General features: G+C 40.5%; 1 protein-coding gene across 3 annotated transcripts in view; it reads right to left on the minus strand.

Annotated features, from left to right (window-relative positions):
* The window catches only part of FAT1 (FAT atypical cadherin 1), a 120,071-nt gene continuing 99,338 nt past the window's right edge, over positions 1-20,733 (minus strand). Inside the window, exons 22-29 of one of the 3 annotated variants that reach the window (XR_009047659.1) lie at positions 19,714-20,176; positions 18,866-19,019; positions 18,602-18,712; positions 16,170-16,801; positions 7,736-7,873; positions 7,168-7,220; positions 2,417-2,452; positions 1,365-1,426 (exon numbers count right to left, since the gene is read on the minus strand). Coding sequence is in view for 2 of the 3 variants with exons in the window: in XM_057696333.1 (XP_057552316.1) it covers positions 798-1,426; positions 2,417-2,452; positions 7,736-7,873; positions 16,170-16,801; positions 18,602-18,712; positions 18,866-19,019; positions 19,714-20,176 (2,163 nt within the window). In the remaining variant the exon portion in view is untranslated. Of the gene's footprint in view, positions 1,427-2,416; positions 2,453-7,167; positions 7,221-7,735; positions 7,874-16,169; positions 16,802-18,601; positions 18,713-18,865; positions 19,020-19,713; positions 20,177-20,733 lie in introns of all 3 variants that reach the window. The other 2 variants (XM_057696333.1, XM_057696334.1) reach the window with 2 other exon arrangements.

Raw genomic sequence — 20,733 nt, forward strand, 5'->3', positions numbered from 1 at the left:
TATTTTATTAATAATTTATTGTCAGTAAGAAAGACTGGCTAATGGTAGTTTTCAGTAAAAACCTTTACAAGACCATTGCATCACAAATATACAGACACTATAAAAACTGTGTCATGGTGGTTTTGGTTCTAAACAGTCTGCATTACACTTTCCAATAATGAAAAATCTTTATAATTCTAAAATACAGCAATGCATTTATTTAAGACATGTCCATGTAGGAAATGTGTCCTCATCCTATGTACAGATAGAAATGAATGACTATACTGAAATGTATTAATGAAATGTCATACTTCAGTGGAAAAGGACATAAAGTGAAACCCTGGTTATATTAAGAAATCAGGGTGCTAGGTAATGACACTAACACCACCAAAACTCAGTCAAAAACAAACGCACAAAGTATCTTGAAAATCTAGTTAAAATTATGAAAAAATCAAATCTGTACACCAAATTTACAAAAAAAAAGACAGGAAAATTAAAATAATCAAATCTATATAAATACATGAATCATGCTAACAAGATAGTAGGACTGATTTTCGTTTCATTATTTTAACACAGACAAATGTAAATACGAAAAGATGCTCAGAAATGGCACAGCCGATGTAAACCTCACCCAATGACAGAAGGTTAGGACACTGGAAATGGATAACAGGTCACGAGGTGCGGGATTCAGTGCAGCCATGCCCAGTTCAGCTCACTGAAAAAAGCGCTTAAGCACTGCTGCAAAGAACAATGCAGGAGATCACGGACAGAATCTCTAGGTTCATTAAGGTTCAGGCACTTCGGGGGGAGTCTGAGAGTCAGACCTCCGTATGCTGTTGCGAATCGAGTGGAGGGATCGTCACCTCTTCGAAGTTGCTGTCGTCTCCACTCTCATAGTCACTCATCATGACCTCAGACTCGGCTTCACAGCACGCGGACACGTCAGAGCAGGAAGCAGTGGAGGCGTACACGGACATGGGCATGTTTTCTACAGTGGGGGCTTCAAAGTTCCTTTGATACCCTGGAGGGTAAGGGGCGTAGGGTTCTCTGCGAGCACTGTTCTCACCAGGGCCTGCTTTTTGAGGTTCAGACATATCCACGGGATAGAAATTGGGGAGATACTGATTCAAGTTGAACCTCTGCCGGCTTCTTGACGAAGAGCCCAGGCTCCCTGCAGCAGGCATGTCTCTGGGAGGGTGTATGGATTCAAACTGGTCACTGAATTCTGGAGGTAAGGGTGGCAGCTCGTCAGGCGCAGGGAAGTCCTCTGGTGGGGGTGGAAAATCACTCTCAATGTCGTAGCCTCCGGGGTAATAGTCTGTGTCGATGGCGTTCGGATCTGCTGAGTACAGGGGTGTCTGCTCATCAATCACCTCATAATTGGGGAATTCTTGTATATCTGGCAGAGGAACACTTGGCATCCAATCTGATGTATCCCAATGATACCCTTGGTAGAAAAGAAAACAGATTTCAATGTGTTTTCCTCTAAAGCACGTGTGCCATGGAGAAAGGGCTCAGTGTATACAACACACAGGTGCAAAGGCATTCCCACGCACAGAGGATGAGCATTTTGGAAACCCTTGGTCTCTGCTTTGAAGACATCCTCCCATCCCGAACCACTTTTGAGAACCTCTATGAAGTAGGCTCTGCTCCTAAAACATGGACTTATAGTTTCATGTAAGTACCTAACACTCAAAAAGAGAGAAGTTTTAACAGAAGCAGTATGCTAGCATCTAGATTACATGCACTTTTCTTCAAATGATTCCAATCATCCTTTTGTAATTTGGAACCCACTGCTTTTTAGGAAGAAGAGTATTAGTTCAGTCTTAGGACATCAGTAAAGAATTTTGTCCTTTCAGAAAGAAGTCTCTAGTAAATTATCAAATGTCACTTGATCTGCACTACTTGTCATTAAAAAAAAATACTAATTAATGCGAGTCTTTAAAATAATAAAAGTAATCTTCAGCATGCTAAAATTTAAAAAAATTTCCTCTATAATAATGTCATAAGTTTAATATTAAAAATTATACTATTTTTCATTAGCCCGAAGAAAAACAATGAACTATATTAATAGTGACATATCAAAGCATGCCTCCAAATTAAACAAAATGCAATGAAACACTGAAAAACATAACAAGTTTTGATAAACTACAATTTTTGTTACTTTAAAAAGGACTAAGGATCATTTTCAAGTATATATTATAAAAGTATATAATTATTAAAAAACCCTCCCAATTTGGGAGTGGGGTCCCCCCCACCCAGGATTTTTGAAATCCTTTGGCAGACGGGCGAAGGTGAGGCAGTGGTGTTTAGAATGCAGGGCGCAAACGACTATGCACTGGTTACTGCGCAAACAGGTGAAGCAAGTCAGCACTGGGTCAGGTCTCTGCCATTTGTTTTAGTGAATATCAATGAACAACTGGCATGCATAAGTCACCTCTTGATTTGCTGAGGTCAGGAGCAGCCAAAGACTCTTTTGGTTGCAGAGTAGAGAGAAAAGAAAACATTTGTAATTAAAAGAGAAAGACGGCTGAAAAGGCAATAATGATAAGTACATAACACAATATAAACTGTGTACAAAGGCCCAGTCAGCCATGTACCATGCCTCTAAGGCATTATCTATGAAAATTCCAAATGGTGAGAAATTTGTGTAGCACAAATAAAACGGCTCGTGGGAGTGGAGGGAAAAGACGAGTGATGATGAACTAGGACTCTGCTGGGAAACTCAGGATTCTCTACCTTCTCTCCCTTGTTTCTGATAAGCTAATCCTGAAAACACAGAATTTTGTTAGGAGAAACTGAAAGTCTATAGGCTCTAATAAAATGTAAATGGATAAGGAATTTAAATGACACCCTCATGTTACTGAGAAAGACTACACAATCATTTTTTTCTAAGGCTCGGTAACATCAGGTCGCTTAGGCGATAATGCTAACATGTAAGATGCAGCCACACGAGAGACGCACACTTCACAGCACAACAGGGCCTTCACCTGCCACGAAATGCTGAGAAGCCACGAAGGCATTTAGATACTTATGAACAGCTAAGAGAAAACCTCTCCAAACCTTGCCCATTTTGAATACGATTTTATACTTACGCTGTCCACCTTTCCTTGGAGACACCATTAGCTGCCCTTAACCCTGAGCCCACCCAAACCTGTCCTGACACTCGCTCTTGCAGGGTCCTCATTTTGCAGGCAATTTCCAGCATGCAGCAGAGAGTCCATGTGAATCACATGACCCTGGGCAGGTTGCTTACCCTGGCTAAGCTTCAGGCTCTTATCTTAGTTATTTTGAGGATTAAATCAGATAATGTAGGTCAAGCACTAACTGTTATTGTGGAAGTAGAAATCATAGTGATTAGTGATTTTCTAAACAAGGTCAATGCTTTCTGTGCATTCCATGATGTTCTTGAAAACCCTTGTGATAGGGTAATTTGGAACAAATAAGATTTGATTGATGGTTTTCTTCTAGGAATTTAAATCAGAAACTGAAAAAACTGTGGTGATTCTAAAACATGAAAAAGCCAGTATTTAGCTAACATGTATCTATAGAATTATTCTAAAGTCTGCTAAAAATGTGGTAGTTCCTTTTTAAAAAGAGGATTGACAATTTTTGTTACTAAATAAGCACTCAATATTTCTTAAGTTTATACTAGCTTTCAATTTTAAACTCAATTTATATTTAATACACCAAAAAAATATTTTCAATGAAAGAGATTGCAATGAAAGAACCATTCAAATTTTGCTTCTTTTAAACTCTGTCAATATTTAAAATATCAGAATTTCATCATGGGAAAACTAAAATTCAGTAGACAAAATATAGATCACCTTCTGACTCACCAAGCAAAGACACAGTACTTCTTAGCAAAAGAAGCATAAGGCTCCTCAGTAACTGTAATTAGTAAACATGGAAACCTCACCCCTGCCCCACCCATCAAGCTTGGCTTGAAACCATCCTTGTCTCACCTAAATCTTGGCAACATGTATGTCTTAGCAAAAAGGATGCCCTAAGCTCTATGTACCTAAGCTCTGGTGGTCTATGCCAGTAGCTCTCAAAGTGTGATCCTTAGACCAGTGACATCAGCATTAACTGGGGGTTTGTTGGAAATGCAAATTCTCAGGGCCCCACCCATACCTACTCAGTCAGAAACCTTGGTGCTGAGGCTAGGGTTTTCACAAGCGCTACGGTGATGTGATTTACAGTTTGAAAATGACTGTGCAGTTTGCATGTGATTATTTGTATTTCAGTGCACTAATAAAGGGCTAACTTAATTTAATTTAAAGCAGGTATTTCTTATAATTTTGACCAGATAAAGTTTCCTATTAAAAGGAAGTAGCTGAGTAATTTTCACTCAACCAAATATAAATATATACCTTCTATCATGTTCTATAATTTTCCTTGACCATACCTCAGAGGAAATCCAAAAGGGAAGAGTCAGTTATAGGTAATTATAACAGCTGTGTGTTATCTAGTTTTATTCCTATTCATATGAAGAGAATTTCTAATTAATCAATTAAAATTAATATTAAAATTTTTTTAGCTAGAATTACTTCTAACTTCTTAATTTTGTGCCATGTAAAGGCAGCTGTCAAGACCCTCAGGCAATGTCTGGCATCTGGGTAAACTCACCATGAACAGCACAACGTAACAAGACTACAGACATATATAACATACACATATAACAATATTTTGCAATGTATCTGGATTATGAATGTACACACCTGCACAAAATAAAAGTATTCAAGCTCCTGAGAACCATAACATAAGGACTTTGTACAACACTACAATAGGCAAAAGCACACAACTCCAGGGACAGTCACTGTGAACACAAACACAGAGCACACACACAACTATACCTTCTTTAGTTACCATGTCAACTACAGCATTGACAAGGCGTATTACAGTCACTATGGAAGCTTGTAAAAAGGTACAAAAGGAGTAAATTAGGAAAATCTTCAGTTAGTCAGGAAACAGTGCATTAAATAGGATTTCTTTGTATTATATAATTTGTACCCCATAGTTTAAAAATGTGAATAGTTTAACATAGCTATATAATTATGAATGTATAACGCTTGCATTATGTTCCTTATATGTCTCAGAGATTTTTCTAATCAAGCTATATATATTTGTTGTTATTAATCAAAGGAACAGAGTAACCACATTACACTGTAATTTAGGAAAAAAATTTTTAGCCATAAATTTGTTTCACAATTATAATTATGAATCAAGTCATGACAAAACAATCCTTATTTTAACATCCCATGGGCAAAAGATTTCATATTCAAAGAGTCAAATACTTGCTAACCCAATTTTCTGGGTCCATTTAATAAATTCACACATTGTTCCCAGGAAAAACAATCAAAAGCTACATAATAAGGTAAAATATGCAATATAAATACAAAAACGGCTTTGCCTCAGTTCTATGTATTCCCCCCAATTTTCTTGTCTTTTTGTAGAGTTAACAGCTGGTGAGCTAACATACCAGCAGAGAAATGCAGACTGTCTGCCTGGCTGTTTCCTGTGTAAATTCCCTTTCATTTGTGTATCAAATTGATTTAAAGCATCTATGCCAAGATAAATAAGTATGTATATAATAGGCAGAGGATGGCCCTTGAAGATGTCCACGTCCTAACCCTGGGAACCTGTGAATAGTTACCATTCTTGGCAAAAAGGACTTTGCTAAAGTGATTAAAGATCCTGAGAGGAAGAGATTTTCCTCGACTATCTGTGTAGGCCCAGTGTAGTCACAAGGGTTCTTAAAAAGGGAGCGACTTTCCCAGCTGTGGCTAGAGGGACCTACGCCTACAGCAGAAGGGCCAGGAAGTGCAACGTTGCTGTCTTTGAGGGATGGAGGAGTAAGTCAGGGGCCCAGGAATGCAGGCAGCCCCCAGAAGCTAGAAAGGTCCAGGAAAGGGGTTCTCCCCTGGAGTCTCCAGAAAGGAGACAGCCCTGCTGACATTGTAATTTTCACCCACTGAGACAAGCATCAGATTTCTAAACTACAGAACTGGAACAAATTTATCTTGTCTTAAGCCACCATGTAACCTATTACAGCAGCCTTAAAAACTAAAAGTATAATTTAAATACACTTTTTTAAAAATTAATTAATTAATCTATTTTATTGGTTTGTTGGGTCTTTTTTTTTGCTGTGCGCAGGCTTTCTTCAGTTGCGGTGAGTGGGGGCTACTCTTCGTTGTGGTGTGCGGGCTCCTCATTGTTGGCTTCTCTTGTTGCGGAGCACAGGCTCTAGGCGCGTGGACTTCAGTAGTTGCAGCACATGGGCTCAGTAGCTGTGGCTCACGGGCTCTAAAGCGCAGGCTCAATAGTTGTGGCGCATGGGCTTAGTTGCTCCGCGGCATGTGGGATGCTGCTGGAGCAGGGATCGAACCCGTGTCCCCTGCATTGGCAGGCGGATTCTTAATCACTGCGCCACCTAGGAAGCCCTAAATACACTTTTAATACAGACTATATTTTTTCTCACATTGTATTATCTGGCAATTAATTTTCATAACTAATTTGACCATAGTGTATTAAAACTATTTAAAGTATTAAGAAGAATGATGCTTCAGTGAAAAAAAAAAAAACTAGGAAAAAAAAGAAAATACTGACAAAATTCTGAGATTTATGAAGAGCATTTAAGGACAAAGATATAAATTATAACACAAATTGGTAACTCCAATGTTCTAGAATTAAACCTAATGAAAGAAAGAATTCTCCTTTGTTGTTGGTTTAATAAGCAGAGCTATGTCCATATACTTCATCACCAAATAATAAACACAGATGTACCTGGATATCATACATAACATGCTTGAAATGACTGAGGAATGAATGGAACATACTATGGGCATCCTTAGTTTGGAAAAGGTCTCTGCAGTATATCATGGACTATCTACTCTGGATTTACAAACAATCAAATAACTAGTGAGTTATTTCCTTCCACCAATAGAATATCTGAATTACACATGGCATTTTTATGCAAAAAAATTACAGTCAAACTTACTAATTCTCACATGAAAAATTTCCACTGAAACCTCACTTTTTTGTGTTTTTAACACTGACAGTTTTCTCTACTGGTATGTGCTAATATGGGAAAGCTGGTTATCAATGTGATTTACCCTCAGAAAAACAACACTGGCATCAAAGATCCCACCGTCAAACCTTCTTCATTAGAAATATAATCAAACTTACTAGCAATCTCTTAAACTGTGCTCTCAGTCAGTACGCTCTGATCCAAATGGGAGCTGAGGCCGCAGGGGAGTCGGGGGAAGAAACAAATAAGACCTTGTAACACCACAGGTGCTGCTGAGGCTGCACGTTTCAGACTACTGCATCTCCTCCCAGGGCTGTGGGGGTGTGAGCATGTGGGCACGGGGTGTGCTCAAGGAAGCTGTTACAAGGGTTTCTAAAAAATCCACATAACTTCTATAATATTCACTGTTACGGAAGAAAGGTCAATGTGAAATTAACTGAACAGATAGACATTATCTTTCAATTATTATATTTTCTTCCTTATTACTGACCAGTTGCTACAATTCCAACACCTAAGCATTAAGAACATTTTAGACATTTTCCCCAGTGCAGGTTCATGCAAGGCTGTCCAAGGCACTGTCTAACTGTGGTCCAAAGTGAAACGTGAAGAAAGTTTGAAACCAAACCAGGGGCACTGGGTGTGTCTACATTCCTGTGCTGCATCATGGGAGCGGGGCTGCAGATGGTAAGCAGGGGACCGGAGCATCGCACACGTGTGTTTACTCACCGTTGTCATCACACGACTCCGACTGGAAGGAGCTCAGGGACTGCACTTCAGACAGGCTTTCCCGGGCGCTGTACGGATGAGAGGGCTTCTCCTCCAGTGGTTTTTTGGAGAGACAGGGATCAAGATCCACTACTTTAGCTAAAGGAGAAGAGGGCAGACAAAATGGTTACACTCCATGCAGGCAGAGACTGTTTCATTCCCTGCTGTATCCTGACACAGAGCAATGGGACCCACAGACTGCCTGGGATTTATTTAATAAAAGAACAACACCACAGAGAAGAAACATGGTGGCTAAGTAGAAGGACGTGGAATGCATCACTCTCCACAGATGCATCAGGAATACACCAAAAAGATGCAATAATTCCCACAGAGAACCAGCTGGACACCAGCAAACAACCTCGGATACCAGAAAGGACTTCAAAGATCCTGACATAACTGGGTAGGACAGAGGGAAATTAAAAAAAAGGAGAAAGAGGAGGAGAAGAAAGGAAAGGGACAGGTCCCACACCCTAGGGCGGGGGGATCTGAAACAGAGGGGAGCTTGCCGAATTCAGCAAAATGTCCCTTATCTGACGGGGAAAGTCCTTCTCCAATGGGGAATTTCCCTGGGTCAGAAGGGAGGCATTTGGGACTGTTCAAAGAGGGTGAAGCAGCTGAGCTGTGGCAGATGGGAAAGAGTGAGAAACACACGGAGGGCCTGCGCCATGGCTCAGCGTGTCCGGACGAAGATGTTGGTTCACAGCTGAACAGGGGGTCTGGGAGCTGGAAGGTGGGAACTGGAGAACTGGTTCAGGGTGAGAAACATTGCTGGCAGCGGGGAGATGGACTGAGAGGACAGGAGGGAAGAAATCCGCAGTGCAAAGCTGTGTGGCCATGGCGGCAGCTTCATACTGCTGACTCACAAGCAGGGGGAGGAGCTGCGGGTGTAGCCTCTCTCTCTCTCTCTGCGCCTGTGATGGACAAAGGCAGGACCCCTCTGGGCCTGGCTAACGCACTCAGGGGTAACAAAGGCCCCCGGGCGGGGCTGGCCGAGAGTGCCTGCGGCCGAGAGCCAAAAGCACGCAGAGTGGCCCAGCTCTGGAAACATTCTGTTTGCATCTGAGCCGCCAGTGTCCCTCTGCAACAGGCACCGCCATGGCCAACTGAGCTGCCGTGACCCAGGCAGGGCACCCTGGCAGAGTCGTAGCAGGGGGGTGAAGCCACGGTTGGAGTCGTGCTCTTGGCCTGAGCTGCCCAAGCCACCATGACCCAGGCAGGGCACCACTGCTCACTCACTCCCAGGGGAAGGAGCCACTACTGTACCCTCTCTCTCCCCACACAGCAGCGCTTACAGATGAACAATAAAGGAAGCTCTGCTGCTGGTCACAGAGTAATACAAAAAGCCCAAGGCGGGTAGGACACTTACAGCTGAGACCCCAAGGAAACAGAAATATTATTATTAATTCTATTGATCTGGCTCATTCTGGGGTCAGTTCTAGTTTCTATTCTATTTTATTTTATTTATTTTATTTTATTAATTACAATCTTAGTCCTAAGGGATCTACATGTTTTATAACATATTTTTTCATTGTTTTTTATTCTATTTTTATTTTTAGCCTTTTTATATATTTCTATTTCTAGCTAAGTTTTTCATAGTGCTGACTGTCTCTCTCCTACCTTCTTTTCATCTCTATCTTTTATACATTTCTATTTTCCTCTTTTTCTTTTCATATTTCCAGTTACACTACGCGCTTCTGTTGCCCTGTCTTCTATCCTTTTGTAGTTTATTTTATCTTAATATACTCATAAGCAATACTATCAGTCTGCTCTGTTTCCTTGCTTTATTCTCCAGATGACACACTGCTTTGGTTTTTATTATTAGGTTTTGTCTTTATCTTAGTTCTAAGTATAATTGTCTGATTTCATTCTGAGAATCTTCAGTCTGTCTGGTGGTACTCTTGCTCTTTATTATATTTGATCCTAGCTTTCAAAATCTCCCTGGATTTGTGTTTGTGTGGTTTTTTTTTTTTTTTTTTTGGTTTTGAATTTCTGTTGGTTTTCTCTTTATTGTCTGATGGCATACGGGGGTTCTTCTGTCAGGTCTTTCTAGTGCCTTATGTTCTACTGGATTCAGTATTTGTGTGTCTTATACATGTATGTGTTTCCTTGACTTAGTATTTGTTTGATTCAACACTCTGCCATTAGTCTGGGGCTTGGACAGTCTTCTTTAAACCCCTTTATTGCCAGGACAAGCAACCTCTGAAGTCTGAACTACTCCATCAGAAGTCAAGTGGGAGGTTCTGGGGAGGGAGCACTGAACCCAGGATGCTAGACTACTAGGGAGTCCTCAGACACAGGGAAGATTAACTGCAGAGAACTCTCACAGAGCCCTGTATCAGAGGCTAAGACTTGGCTTCATCCGACTGTCTGCAACTGCCAGTGCTAGACACCTCACACCAAACTACAAACAAGACAGGAACACAAACCCACCCATCAGCACACAGACTACCTAAAGCCATGGTAACCTCCCAGATACCCTAAAACACACCACCTGACATGGCCATGCTCATCAGAGCTAAAAGACACAGAGCCACACACCAGAAAGCAGACACCACACCCCCTACCAGGAAGCCTACACAAGACACCAGACAAACCCTACCACAAGGGGCAGAGGGCAGAAACAAGAGGAATTATTACTAGACAGCATAGGGAAAGGAGACAGCAAATCCTATAAATTAGACAAAATGAGAAAACAAAGAAACACCATGCAGCCAAAGAAGCAGGAAGAAAACCCACAAGACCACATAAATGAAGAGGAAAGAGGAAAACTGCCTGAAAAAGAATTCAGAGTAATGATAGTAAAGATGATCCAAAATCTCAATAACAAAATACAGAAAATACAAGAAACAGTTAATAAGGACTCAGATGAACTAAAGAGCAAACAAAGAGTAATGGACAACAAAATAACCGAAATTAAAAATACTCTAGATGGTATAAACAGCAGAATAACTGAGGCAGAAGAAAGAATAAGTGAGTTGGAAGACAGAATGGGGGAAATAAATGCCACAGAGCAGCAAAGAGAAAAAAGAATAAAAAGAATTGGAAGACAGTCTCAGAGACCTTGGTGACAACATTAAGTGCACCAACATTTGAATCATAGGCATCCCAGAAGAAGAAAAAAAGAAAGGATCTGAGAAAACATCTGAAGAGGTTATGGTGGAAAACTTTCCCAACATGGGAAAGGAAATAATTAATCAAGTCCAAGAAGTGCAGAGAGTCCCATACAGAATAAGGAGAAACCCAAGGAGAAATACACCAAGACACATATTAATCAAACTAACCACAATTAAACACAAAGAAAAAATATTAAAAGCAGCAAGAGAAAAGCAGCAAATAACATATAAGGGAAAACCCATAAGGATAACAGCTGATCTCTCTGCAGAATCTCTGCAGGCCAGAAGGGAATGGCAGGATATACTGAAAGTCCTGAAAAAGAAAAACCTACAGCCAAGAATACTCTGCCCAGCAAGAATCTCATTCAGATTTGACAGAGAAATCAAAAGCTTACTTACAGACAAGCAAAAGTTAAGAGAATTCAGCACCACCAAACCAGCCTTACAACAATTGCTAAAGGAACTTTTCTAAGTAGAAAACACAAGGGAAGGAAAAGACCTACAAAAACAAACCCAAAACAATTAAGAAAATGGTAATAGGAACACACAGGTCAATAATCACCTTAAATGTAAATGGATTAAATGCTCCAACCAAAAGACACAGAATGGCTGAATGGATACAAAAACAAGACCCTTCTATATGCTGCCTACAAGAAACCCACTTCAGACCAAGGCACACATACAGACTGAAAGTAAAGGGATGGAAAAAGATATTCCATGCAAATGGAAGTCAAAAGAAAGCTGGAGTAGCAATATTCATATCAGACAAATTAGACTTTAAAGTAAAGACTATTACAAGAGACAAGGAAGGACACTACATAATGATCAAGGAATTCATCCAAGAAGGACATATAACAATTGTAAATATCTATGCACCCAACACAGGAGCACCTCAATACATAAAGCAAATGCTAACAGCCATAAATGCGGAAATTGACAGTAACACAATAATAGTAGGAGACTTTAACACCCCACTTACATCAATGGACAGATCATCCAAACAGAAAATAAATAAGGACACACAAGCTTTAAATGACACATTAGACCATGTCGAATTAATTGATATTTATAGGACATTCCATCCCAAAACGACAGAATACATTTTCTTCTCAACTGCACATGGAACATTTTCCAGGATAGGTCACATCTTGGGTCACAAATCAAGCCTTGGTAAATTCAGGAAAATTGAAATCATATCAAGCATCTTCTCTGACCACAAAGCTATGAGACTAGATATCAATCACAGGAAAAAAACTATAAAAAATACAACCACATGGAGGCTAAACAATACGCTATTAAACAACCAATAAATCACTAAAGAAATAAAAGAGGAAATCAAAAAATATCTAGAAACAAATGACAATGAAAACACAACAACCCAAAACCTATGGGAAGCAGCAAAAGCAGTTCTAAGAGGGAAGTTTATAGCAATAAAATCCTATCTCAAGAAACAAGAAAAATATAGAATAAACAAACTAAACTTACACCTAAAACAATTAGAGAAAGAAGAACAAAGAAACCCCAAAGTGAGCAGAAGGAAAGAAATCATAAAGATCAGATCAGAAATAAATGAAAAAGAAATGAAGGAAACAAAAGCAAAGATCAATGAAACTAAAAGCTGGTTCTTTGAGAAGATAAACAAAATTGATAAACCATTAGCCAGATTCATCAGGAAAAAAGGGAGAAGACACAAATCAACAGAATTAGAAATGAAAAAGGAGAAGTTACAACTGACTCCTCAGAAATACAAAAGATCATGAGAGACTACTATAAGCAACTATATGCCAATAAATTGGATAACCTGGAAGAAATGGATAAATTCTTAGAAAAGTACAATCTTCCAAGACTTAACCAGGAAGAAATAGAACAAATGAACAGACCAATCACAAGTACGGAAATTGAGACTGTGATTAAAAATATCCCAACAAACAAAAGCCCAGGGCCAGATGGATTCACAGGCAAACTCTATCAAACATTTAGAAGAGCTAACACCTAGCCTTCTCAAATTCTTCCAAAATATTGCAGAAGGCGGAACACTCCCAAACTCGTTCTATGAGGCCACCATCACCCTGATACCAAAACCAGGCAAAGATGTCACAAAAAAAGAAAATTATAGGCCAATATCACTGATGAATATAGAGGCAAAAATGCTCAACAAAATACTAGCTAACAGAATCCAACAGCACATTAAAAAAATCATACACCATGATCAAGTGAGGTTTATCCCTGGGATGCAAGGATTCTTCAATATATGCAAATCAATCAATGTGATACATCATATCAACAGATTGAAGGATAAAAAACATATGATAATCTCAACAGATGTGGAAAAAGCTTTTGACAAAATTCAACATCCATTTATGATAAAAGCTCTCCAGAAAATGGGCATAGAAGGAAATTACCTCAATATAATAAAAGCCATATATGAGAAACCGAAAGCCAACATCGTTCTCAATGGTGAAAAACTGAAAGAATTCCCTCTAAGAACAGGAACAAGACAAGGGTGCCCACTCTCACCATTATTATTCAACATAGTTTTGGAAGTTTTAGCCACAGCAATCAGAGAAGAAAATGAAATAAAAGGAATCCAAATTGGAAAAGAAGTAAAATTGTCACTCTTTGCAGAAGACATGATATTATACATAGAAAACCCTAAAGATGCTACCAGAAACTGCTAGCACTAATTGATGAGTTTAGTAAAGTAGCAGGATACAAAAGTAATGCACAGAAATCTCTTGCATTCCTATACACTAACAACGAAAGAGCAAAAGAGAAATTAAGGAAACTCTCCCATTTACCACTGCAACAAAAAGAAAATATCTAGGAATAAACCTGCCTAAGAAGGCAAAAGAACTATATGCAGAAAACTATAAGACACTGATGAAAGAAATCAAAGACAATACAAACAGATGGAGAGTCATACCATGTTTTTGGATTGGAAGAATCAACATTGTGAAAACGACTGTACTACCCAAAGCAATTTACAGATTCAATGGAATCCCGATCAAATTAGCAATGGCATTTTTCACAGAACTAGAACAAGAAATCTTACGATTTGCATGGAAACACAAAAGACCTCAAATAGCCAAAGCAATCTTGAGAAGGAAAAATGGAGTAGGTAGAATTAAGCTTCCTGACTTCAAACTGTACTACAAGGCCACAGTGATCAAGACAGTATGGTACTGGCACCAAAACAGAAAGGAAGATCAATGGAACAGAATAGAGAACTCAGAGGTAAACCCAAGCACATATGGGCAGCTTATCTTTGACAAAGGAGGCAAGAATATACAACGGAAAAAAGCCTCTTCAATAAGTGGTGCTGGGAAAATTGGACAGCAACATGTGAAAGAATGAAATTAGAACACTTCCTAACACCATACACAAAAAGAAACTCCAAATGGATTAAAGACCTACATGTAAGGCCAGACACTATAAAACTCCTAGAGGAAAACATAGGCAGAACACTCTATGACATCCATCAAAGCAAGATCCTTTTGGACCCACCTCCTAGAATCATGGAAATAAAATCAAGAATAAACAAATGGGACCTCATGAAACTTAAAAGCTTTTGCACAGTGAAAGAAACCATAAACAAGACAAGGCAACCCTCAGAATGGGAAAAAATACTCACCAATGAAGCAATGGACAAAGGATTAATCTCCAAAATATACAAGTAGCTCATGCAGCTTAATACCAAAAAAGCAAATAACCCAATCCACAAATGAGCAGAAGACCTAAACAGACATTTCTCCAAAGAAGACATACAGATGGCCAACAAACACATGAAAAGATGCTCAACATCACTAATCATCAGAGAAATACAAGTCAAAGCCACAATGAGGTATCACCTCACACTGGTCAGAATGGCCATCATCAAAACATCTAGAAATAATAAATGTTGGAGAGGGTGTGGAGAAAAGGGAACTCTCCTGCACTGTTGCTGGGAATGTAAGTTGGTACAGCCACTATGGAAAACAGTTTGGAGGGTCCTTAAAAAACTAAAAATAGAACTACCATATGATCCAGTAATCCCACTCCTGGGCTTATACCCAGAGAAAACCATAATCCAAAAAGAAACATGTACCATAATGTTCACTGCAGCACTATTTACAATAGCCAGGACATGAAAGCAACCTAAAGGTCCATCAACAGATGAACAGATAAAGAAGATGTGGCACATATATACAATGAAATATTACTCAGCCATAAAAAGGAATGAAATGGAGCTATATGTAATGAGGTGGATAGACCTAGAGTCTGTCATACAGAGTGAAGTAAGCCAGAAAGAGAAAAACAAATATTGTATGCTAACTCATATATACAGAATCTAAAAAAAAAAAAAATGGTATTGATGAACCCAGTGACAGGGCAAGAATAAGGATGCAGATGCAGAAAATGGACTGGAGGACACGGGGTTGGGGGGACGGGGGGTGAAGGGGAAGCTGGGACGAAGTGAGAGAGTAGCATAGACATATATACACTACCAACTGTAAAACAGATAGTGAGTGGCAAGTTACTGTATAACAAAGTAAGATCAACTTGATGATGGGTGATGCCTTAGAGGGCCAAGACAGGGAGGGTGGGAGGAAGTTGTGGGAGGGAGGGCATATGGGGATATATGTATAAATACAGCTGACTCAGTTCAGTATACCTCATAAGCTGGTACAAGAGTGTAAAGCAATTATATTCCAATAAAGAGCTTTAAAAAAAAAAAAACATTGAAAGAAAAAAACCAGAAACATCTGAAAAACAAAACCAAAAACCTACAAATACAGCTTGCAGGCTCACAGAATAGAAATTCTCACTAAACCTGCCTATGGATACCACTAGACAACTCAGGGAATTAAAATTTTAATATAATTACAGCTTTTTAAAGTGTCAAATATACATCAGGCCACTAAACACTGTCACTTTCCTCTGGTCACGTTAGAAAAAAAATCCTGTCATGCAAATGCCCACCTAATTTTTTTGTCATCAAAATCCCTCCAAATTATAGTTGAGAACCCACATCAATCACAAAAATGAAATGATCTTTCCAGGTTAGCTGGAACATGACAATTCAATTCCTACATTAAAATAACATCACAGCCACGGTGCTCAGCCAGGGCCAGGCCACCAGGCAAAGCTTTCCGATCGTCCCAGAGCCCTACAGAGTCTGAGCACATTCATCACTAACAAAGAGTCCACACTCTGACTCAAACCACAGAAGCTCTGGCAGAACTTGTCATCTCACTGTCCACCATTCAGCGACATTACATCAAGATTTAAAAAGTCGTTCTTACTGTCATAGTCGAAGTCCCAGTTAGGCTTCTGGATCGAGTCACTGTCAGAAGGAGAGTTTGAAGGTGGTGGGGGAGGCAGGTTTGGGGCCACACTGCACACCGCCACGGCCTTCCGGTGTCCGTGTACGGACTCGGGGTTAAAGGTGCTGAACTCTGGGTGCTCGGGTATAGCTGACCCTTCGAAGGAGTTCCGGTCAAGGTTGTTTCTAGAGTCACTTGGAATGCTTGGAGTGTAGGAGATGGGACGGACAGGCACCTGGGGTGGTACGTCGGAGTAAATGTTCTTATTTAGCTTTGAATCAAAATATGGTCTCTGCAAGAAAGCTGCGCTGGGTCCCAAGTGTTTGTCCTCAGGTTCTGGCTGGTGTTTCTTCTTCCGACGAATCACCTTGCGGCAGAAGACAAACAGCAGTACCAGGAAAAAGATGCCTGCTATGAAGACAACGATGCCAATGCCCTCAGCCAGGCCGATGTTCCAGGGCGTCGACACGTACTGGTTGGGGGCCGCGTCCTCACAGTGCTTCCCTCTGTACTCGTGGCTGCAGTTGCAGTGGTAGGAGCCGTGCGTGTTCTCACAAAGGGCCCCGTTCCGGCAGGGGTTGCCAGTACACTCATCGATGTCACTCTGACACCTGCCGAGACAGCCCAGTTTGAGGAAAGGCCTTTGCGGCATGAGTCAGAATGTGCCAGGCCTATAACTCTTAGAGACTAAAGGCTAATCCTTCCTTTAATAAAATCCACCCAAAACACCACCAAACATATAACCACCAAAAAATACACTATTGACAACAATAACTACACAAAACACCTTTCACCGGGTCATGAATCATTTGATTCCATACTCTGTACATTTGGGAGATAAACATGTCAAGTTCATGTTTAACTGTCATTTTTCTAAGGATTCAACAGATCACTAAATCAAACTCACAGGCTAAACATAAGTTGGTCTCTATTTCTGATCCAGAAATGTAAAATGTGCACGTTGATAAATGTATTCTAAGAGGCTAGATTAAATTTCTCAGAAAATGTTCCTGTTTGGGAACATGACAGTTTCATAAAGCATGTCAAAGGCTAGAAAACTCAATGTTTTCCAATTTTATATTTCTTCCTGTTGAAAATGTTCCTCAGCGCCTCACCCTTACAGAATTGTCCACATGCAAGTCCCCACCCCCTCTTCCCAAACAGGCATCATTCTGCACCCGTGCAGATTCACCTGCTACTTGCAACCCTTCCTCCTCTAACAAAATGTATCTACTTACCATCCCTGATTGTCACCTGGCATTAAAATTTTGATTACTGAGACATTTTTGTCAAATATATATATTTTTAATAAATTTATTTATTTATTTAATTTATTGGCTGTGTTGGGTCTTTGTTGCTGCACACAGGCTTTCTCTAGTTGCTGTGAGTGGGGGCTACTCGTCATTGTGGTGCACAGGCTCCTCATTTGGGCGGCTTCTCTTGTGAAGCATGGGCTCTAGGCAAGAGGGCTTCAATAGTTGTGGCACACTGGCTCAACAGTTGTGGCACAAGGGCCTAGCCGCTTCATGGCACGTGGGATCCTCCTGGAGCAGGGCTTGAACCTGTGTCCCCTGCACTGGCAGGCAGACTCCCAACCACTGTGCCACCTAGGAAGTCCCTTGTCAAATATACTGAGTATTGTCTAGAATTAAAGTAGATTTACGAATGAGAACCATGTGACTGATGGCAAAATTCAAGACCACAACCACTACTACAGCAAAACCTTTTGTAAATCTCTGTAAGCAGGTCATGCTTCAAGACTTCTAACAAGACTGATATGATGGTGAAGGTTTTTCTAGATGTACAGCACCAGGCACTTACAAGTAACAAGCACTGACTAAGGCTTTTTCCCGATTCAGTTTAAAAACTCAGGTGAAATGGCATCTGAATCTAAAAGCCACTTCTTTCAAGGTCAACAGGCGCCTTAGTGCCTCATTTTTTTCATCTGGAAAATAATTATCACCTCTAAGTACTATGGAAGGCTCACAAAAGATACTGAGAGAGTTCAAAAAGATTTTAGATGCTACATAAATGATGAAAAAGTGCCATCACTCTCACAGATAGGTAACAACTCCATGGGCATCTGCTCTAAAAAATACAACAATCTTACTCATTCTACAGTTATTTCCTGCAAGTACCCATACATTCTTTGTTTATAAGTAATATTTTTAAAGTATAGAAGCATTATATATTCAAAGCATATAATATTTCAAGCATTATAATATTGTATTCATTTGCTCAATATTTTTTTTATTTTAAAGACTGAAGAGAGATTATACAAGGAGCCATTATGAGCTCTGAATTCAAATTCTGAAGCAACACAGTCCAAATTAATGAAGTTTTGTTGCATCTGCTAATCACTGTGACCCTACAGAGAGGTGCAAATACAAATCTTGAAAGAAGCCAGTTACCTTTCTCCCCTAAAACCTGAGTCACACTGACAGACAGCACCATCCAAACTGTCAAAACACGTTCCACCATTCTTACAGGGTTCATCTTTGCAGTAGGGACTAAGCTGGCACCTAAAGAACAAGGAAAAAATAAGCATAAACCTAATACTTCTACTACAAACAAATATAGCAAAACAGTAACAAATGTAGACATTTCACACACATGATTACATTAAAAATGCTAATGCTAAAATTAATTATGAAAGCTAAGAAAACTCTACCTACCTCTGACCAGCATACAGTCCTCTACACTGACAAACGAAGTCTCCGTTGTCCACGATGCAGGTGCCACCGTACAGGCAGGGGTTGGAGGAACATGGGTTGACGCTCACCTCACAGTAGGTCCCTATGTACAAGGCACTGCATTTGCAGTAATAACCTAAACCAGCAAATGGGAACAAAAAGTCCTATCATTCAGTAACTCAAAAAATAAGTCTTAGTATAGAAGTTTTACTTCTAAGTGAAGTTTAGGTGAAGATTTAGCTCTCCAAGACCTGTAAAACTTAGCAAAATTCCCATTCCCTCTGGGTAAAAAGTCATCCACTGCTGGTATCACCAAAACACAAAGAACTGAAGAGAGAACTCATAATGAGCTCTAGTTCGTCACACTTTATGAGGGGTCTGAGGCCTTCTGGAAAATCACACTCCTACTCCCATCTAGAGCGAGCGAGACTAGCAGTCCCCTTGCTGGGCCATCGGGTAAAAGGCGGCCTCAAGAGAACTACGTGGAACCAATTCTACCCCCCGCCCCCAGGGTGAGGAGGGGGTGTCCGTGTGGCCAGAGAGGAGTTCAGGGTCAGCTGTGGTTTCCTGCTGCCACTGGTGCAGAATGAGACATGTCTGGAAACTCGACGCAGTGCAGCCACAGCTCAGCGGGAGAGAACCTGTTCCCCCAGCTGCTGCCAGGATGCACTCTGTGCCCGAGCATCACACATGCTGCTCAGATCCCATGCTGGCTACAGAATCCGACCAAACTGACCGAATAAAAAGAGGAAGAGCAGAAATACAGGGGGAACTTCCCCTCAAGCGCATACACATGTAACATTTAAAAAATGTTCACTTGTGAAGCTCACCTCCAGTGGGTGAGGGATGGCAGATGCCTCCATTCTGGCAAGGGCTGCTCGAGCAGTCTTCCGTAGCTGTCAGCAAGCACCCAGGAGACACGTCCACCGATTCTTCAATGTGTGCGTAGCTCCTTGGTTTGTTATTTAAAGGGAGCTCCTGCCCATTCAGATAAATGGAGTCCATACAACCTCTGAAACCACTGCTAACCTGGGGGCTCCTTCCATGCCGTGAGCCCTGCTGGCGGATGTGGCCACCGAAAAACACATGGCTATCTAGGTTGAGGGTCTTCAGCGTCCCCGGGGCTGTGCCTGACGCAGTGTGGACTTGGTCTAGAACCAGCCTGGCATAGTTTCCATTCACTTCAAGAGACACTGCGTGCCACAGCCCATCGTTGACCTGAATGCTCTGGACAGAGACGATGCCCGGGCCACTGCCACAGTCGAATTTGTATTGCAGCCTTCCGTTGTGGATCTACGACAGACACAACTCACGTTACTCTCATGAGGCTTCACACACGGTCTCGGGTCAAGCATCTAAAGGAGGGGCATGTTTGGTGACTGAAGACAGAAAGTAAGGCCTCGCGTTTAAGTTCTACAGAACACATGCTCGTTTGGTCATTGTACACATAATAAAAATGGACCTTTCAGGGATATCAAGTGCCAACTGCATATTCTAAAGGCATGCATAAGTGACTAACGATAAACTGTTAACTGAACAACCAAAAATAGCATCAGGTTTTATCAAAAGTCAAAAATGAATCATGCTTAAAAAAAAAAAAAAGGTACACTATGACTTCGAGCATACGTAGGACCTTTCTATAAACTCTTTATAATAATAAAAAGGTGTAATATCACTTATTATTTGAAGAGTTTGAACGTAATGGTCACAGGTACCTTAAAATGTTTGTAAAAAACAGAAGGAAACGTCTGTGTCATTGCAGAGCAATAAGAGCTTTTCATCCCACACAATTTATGTGTAGCTATCAATGAACCATTTAAATGAAGAACTCAACCATTCCATTTTGCTCA

Source organism: Hippopotamus amphibius, chromosome 10 (assembly GCF_030028045.1).
Source record: "Hippopotamus amphibius kiboko isolate mHipAmp2 chromosome 10, mHipAmp2.hap2, whole genome shotgun sequence".
In the NCBI taxonomy this organism is placed as follows: domain Eukaryota; kingdom Metazoa; phylum Chordata; class Mammalia; order Artiodactyla; family Hippopotamidae; genus Hippopotamus; species Hippopotamus amphibius.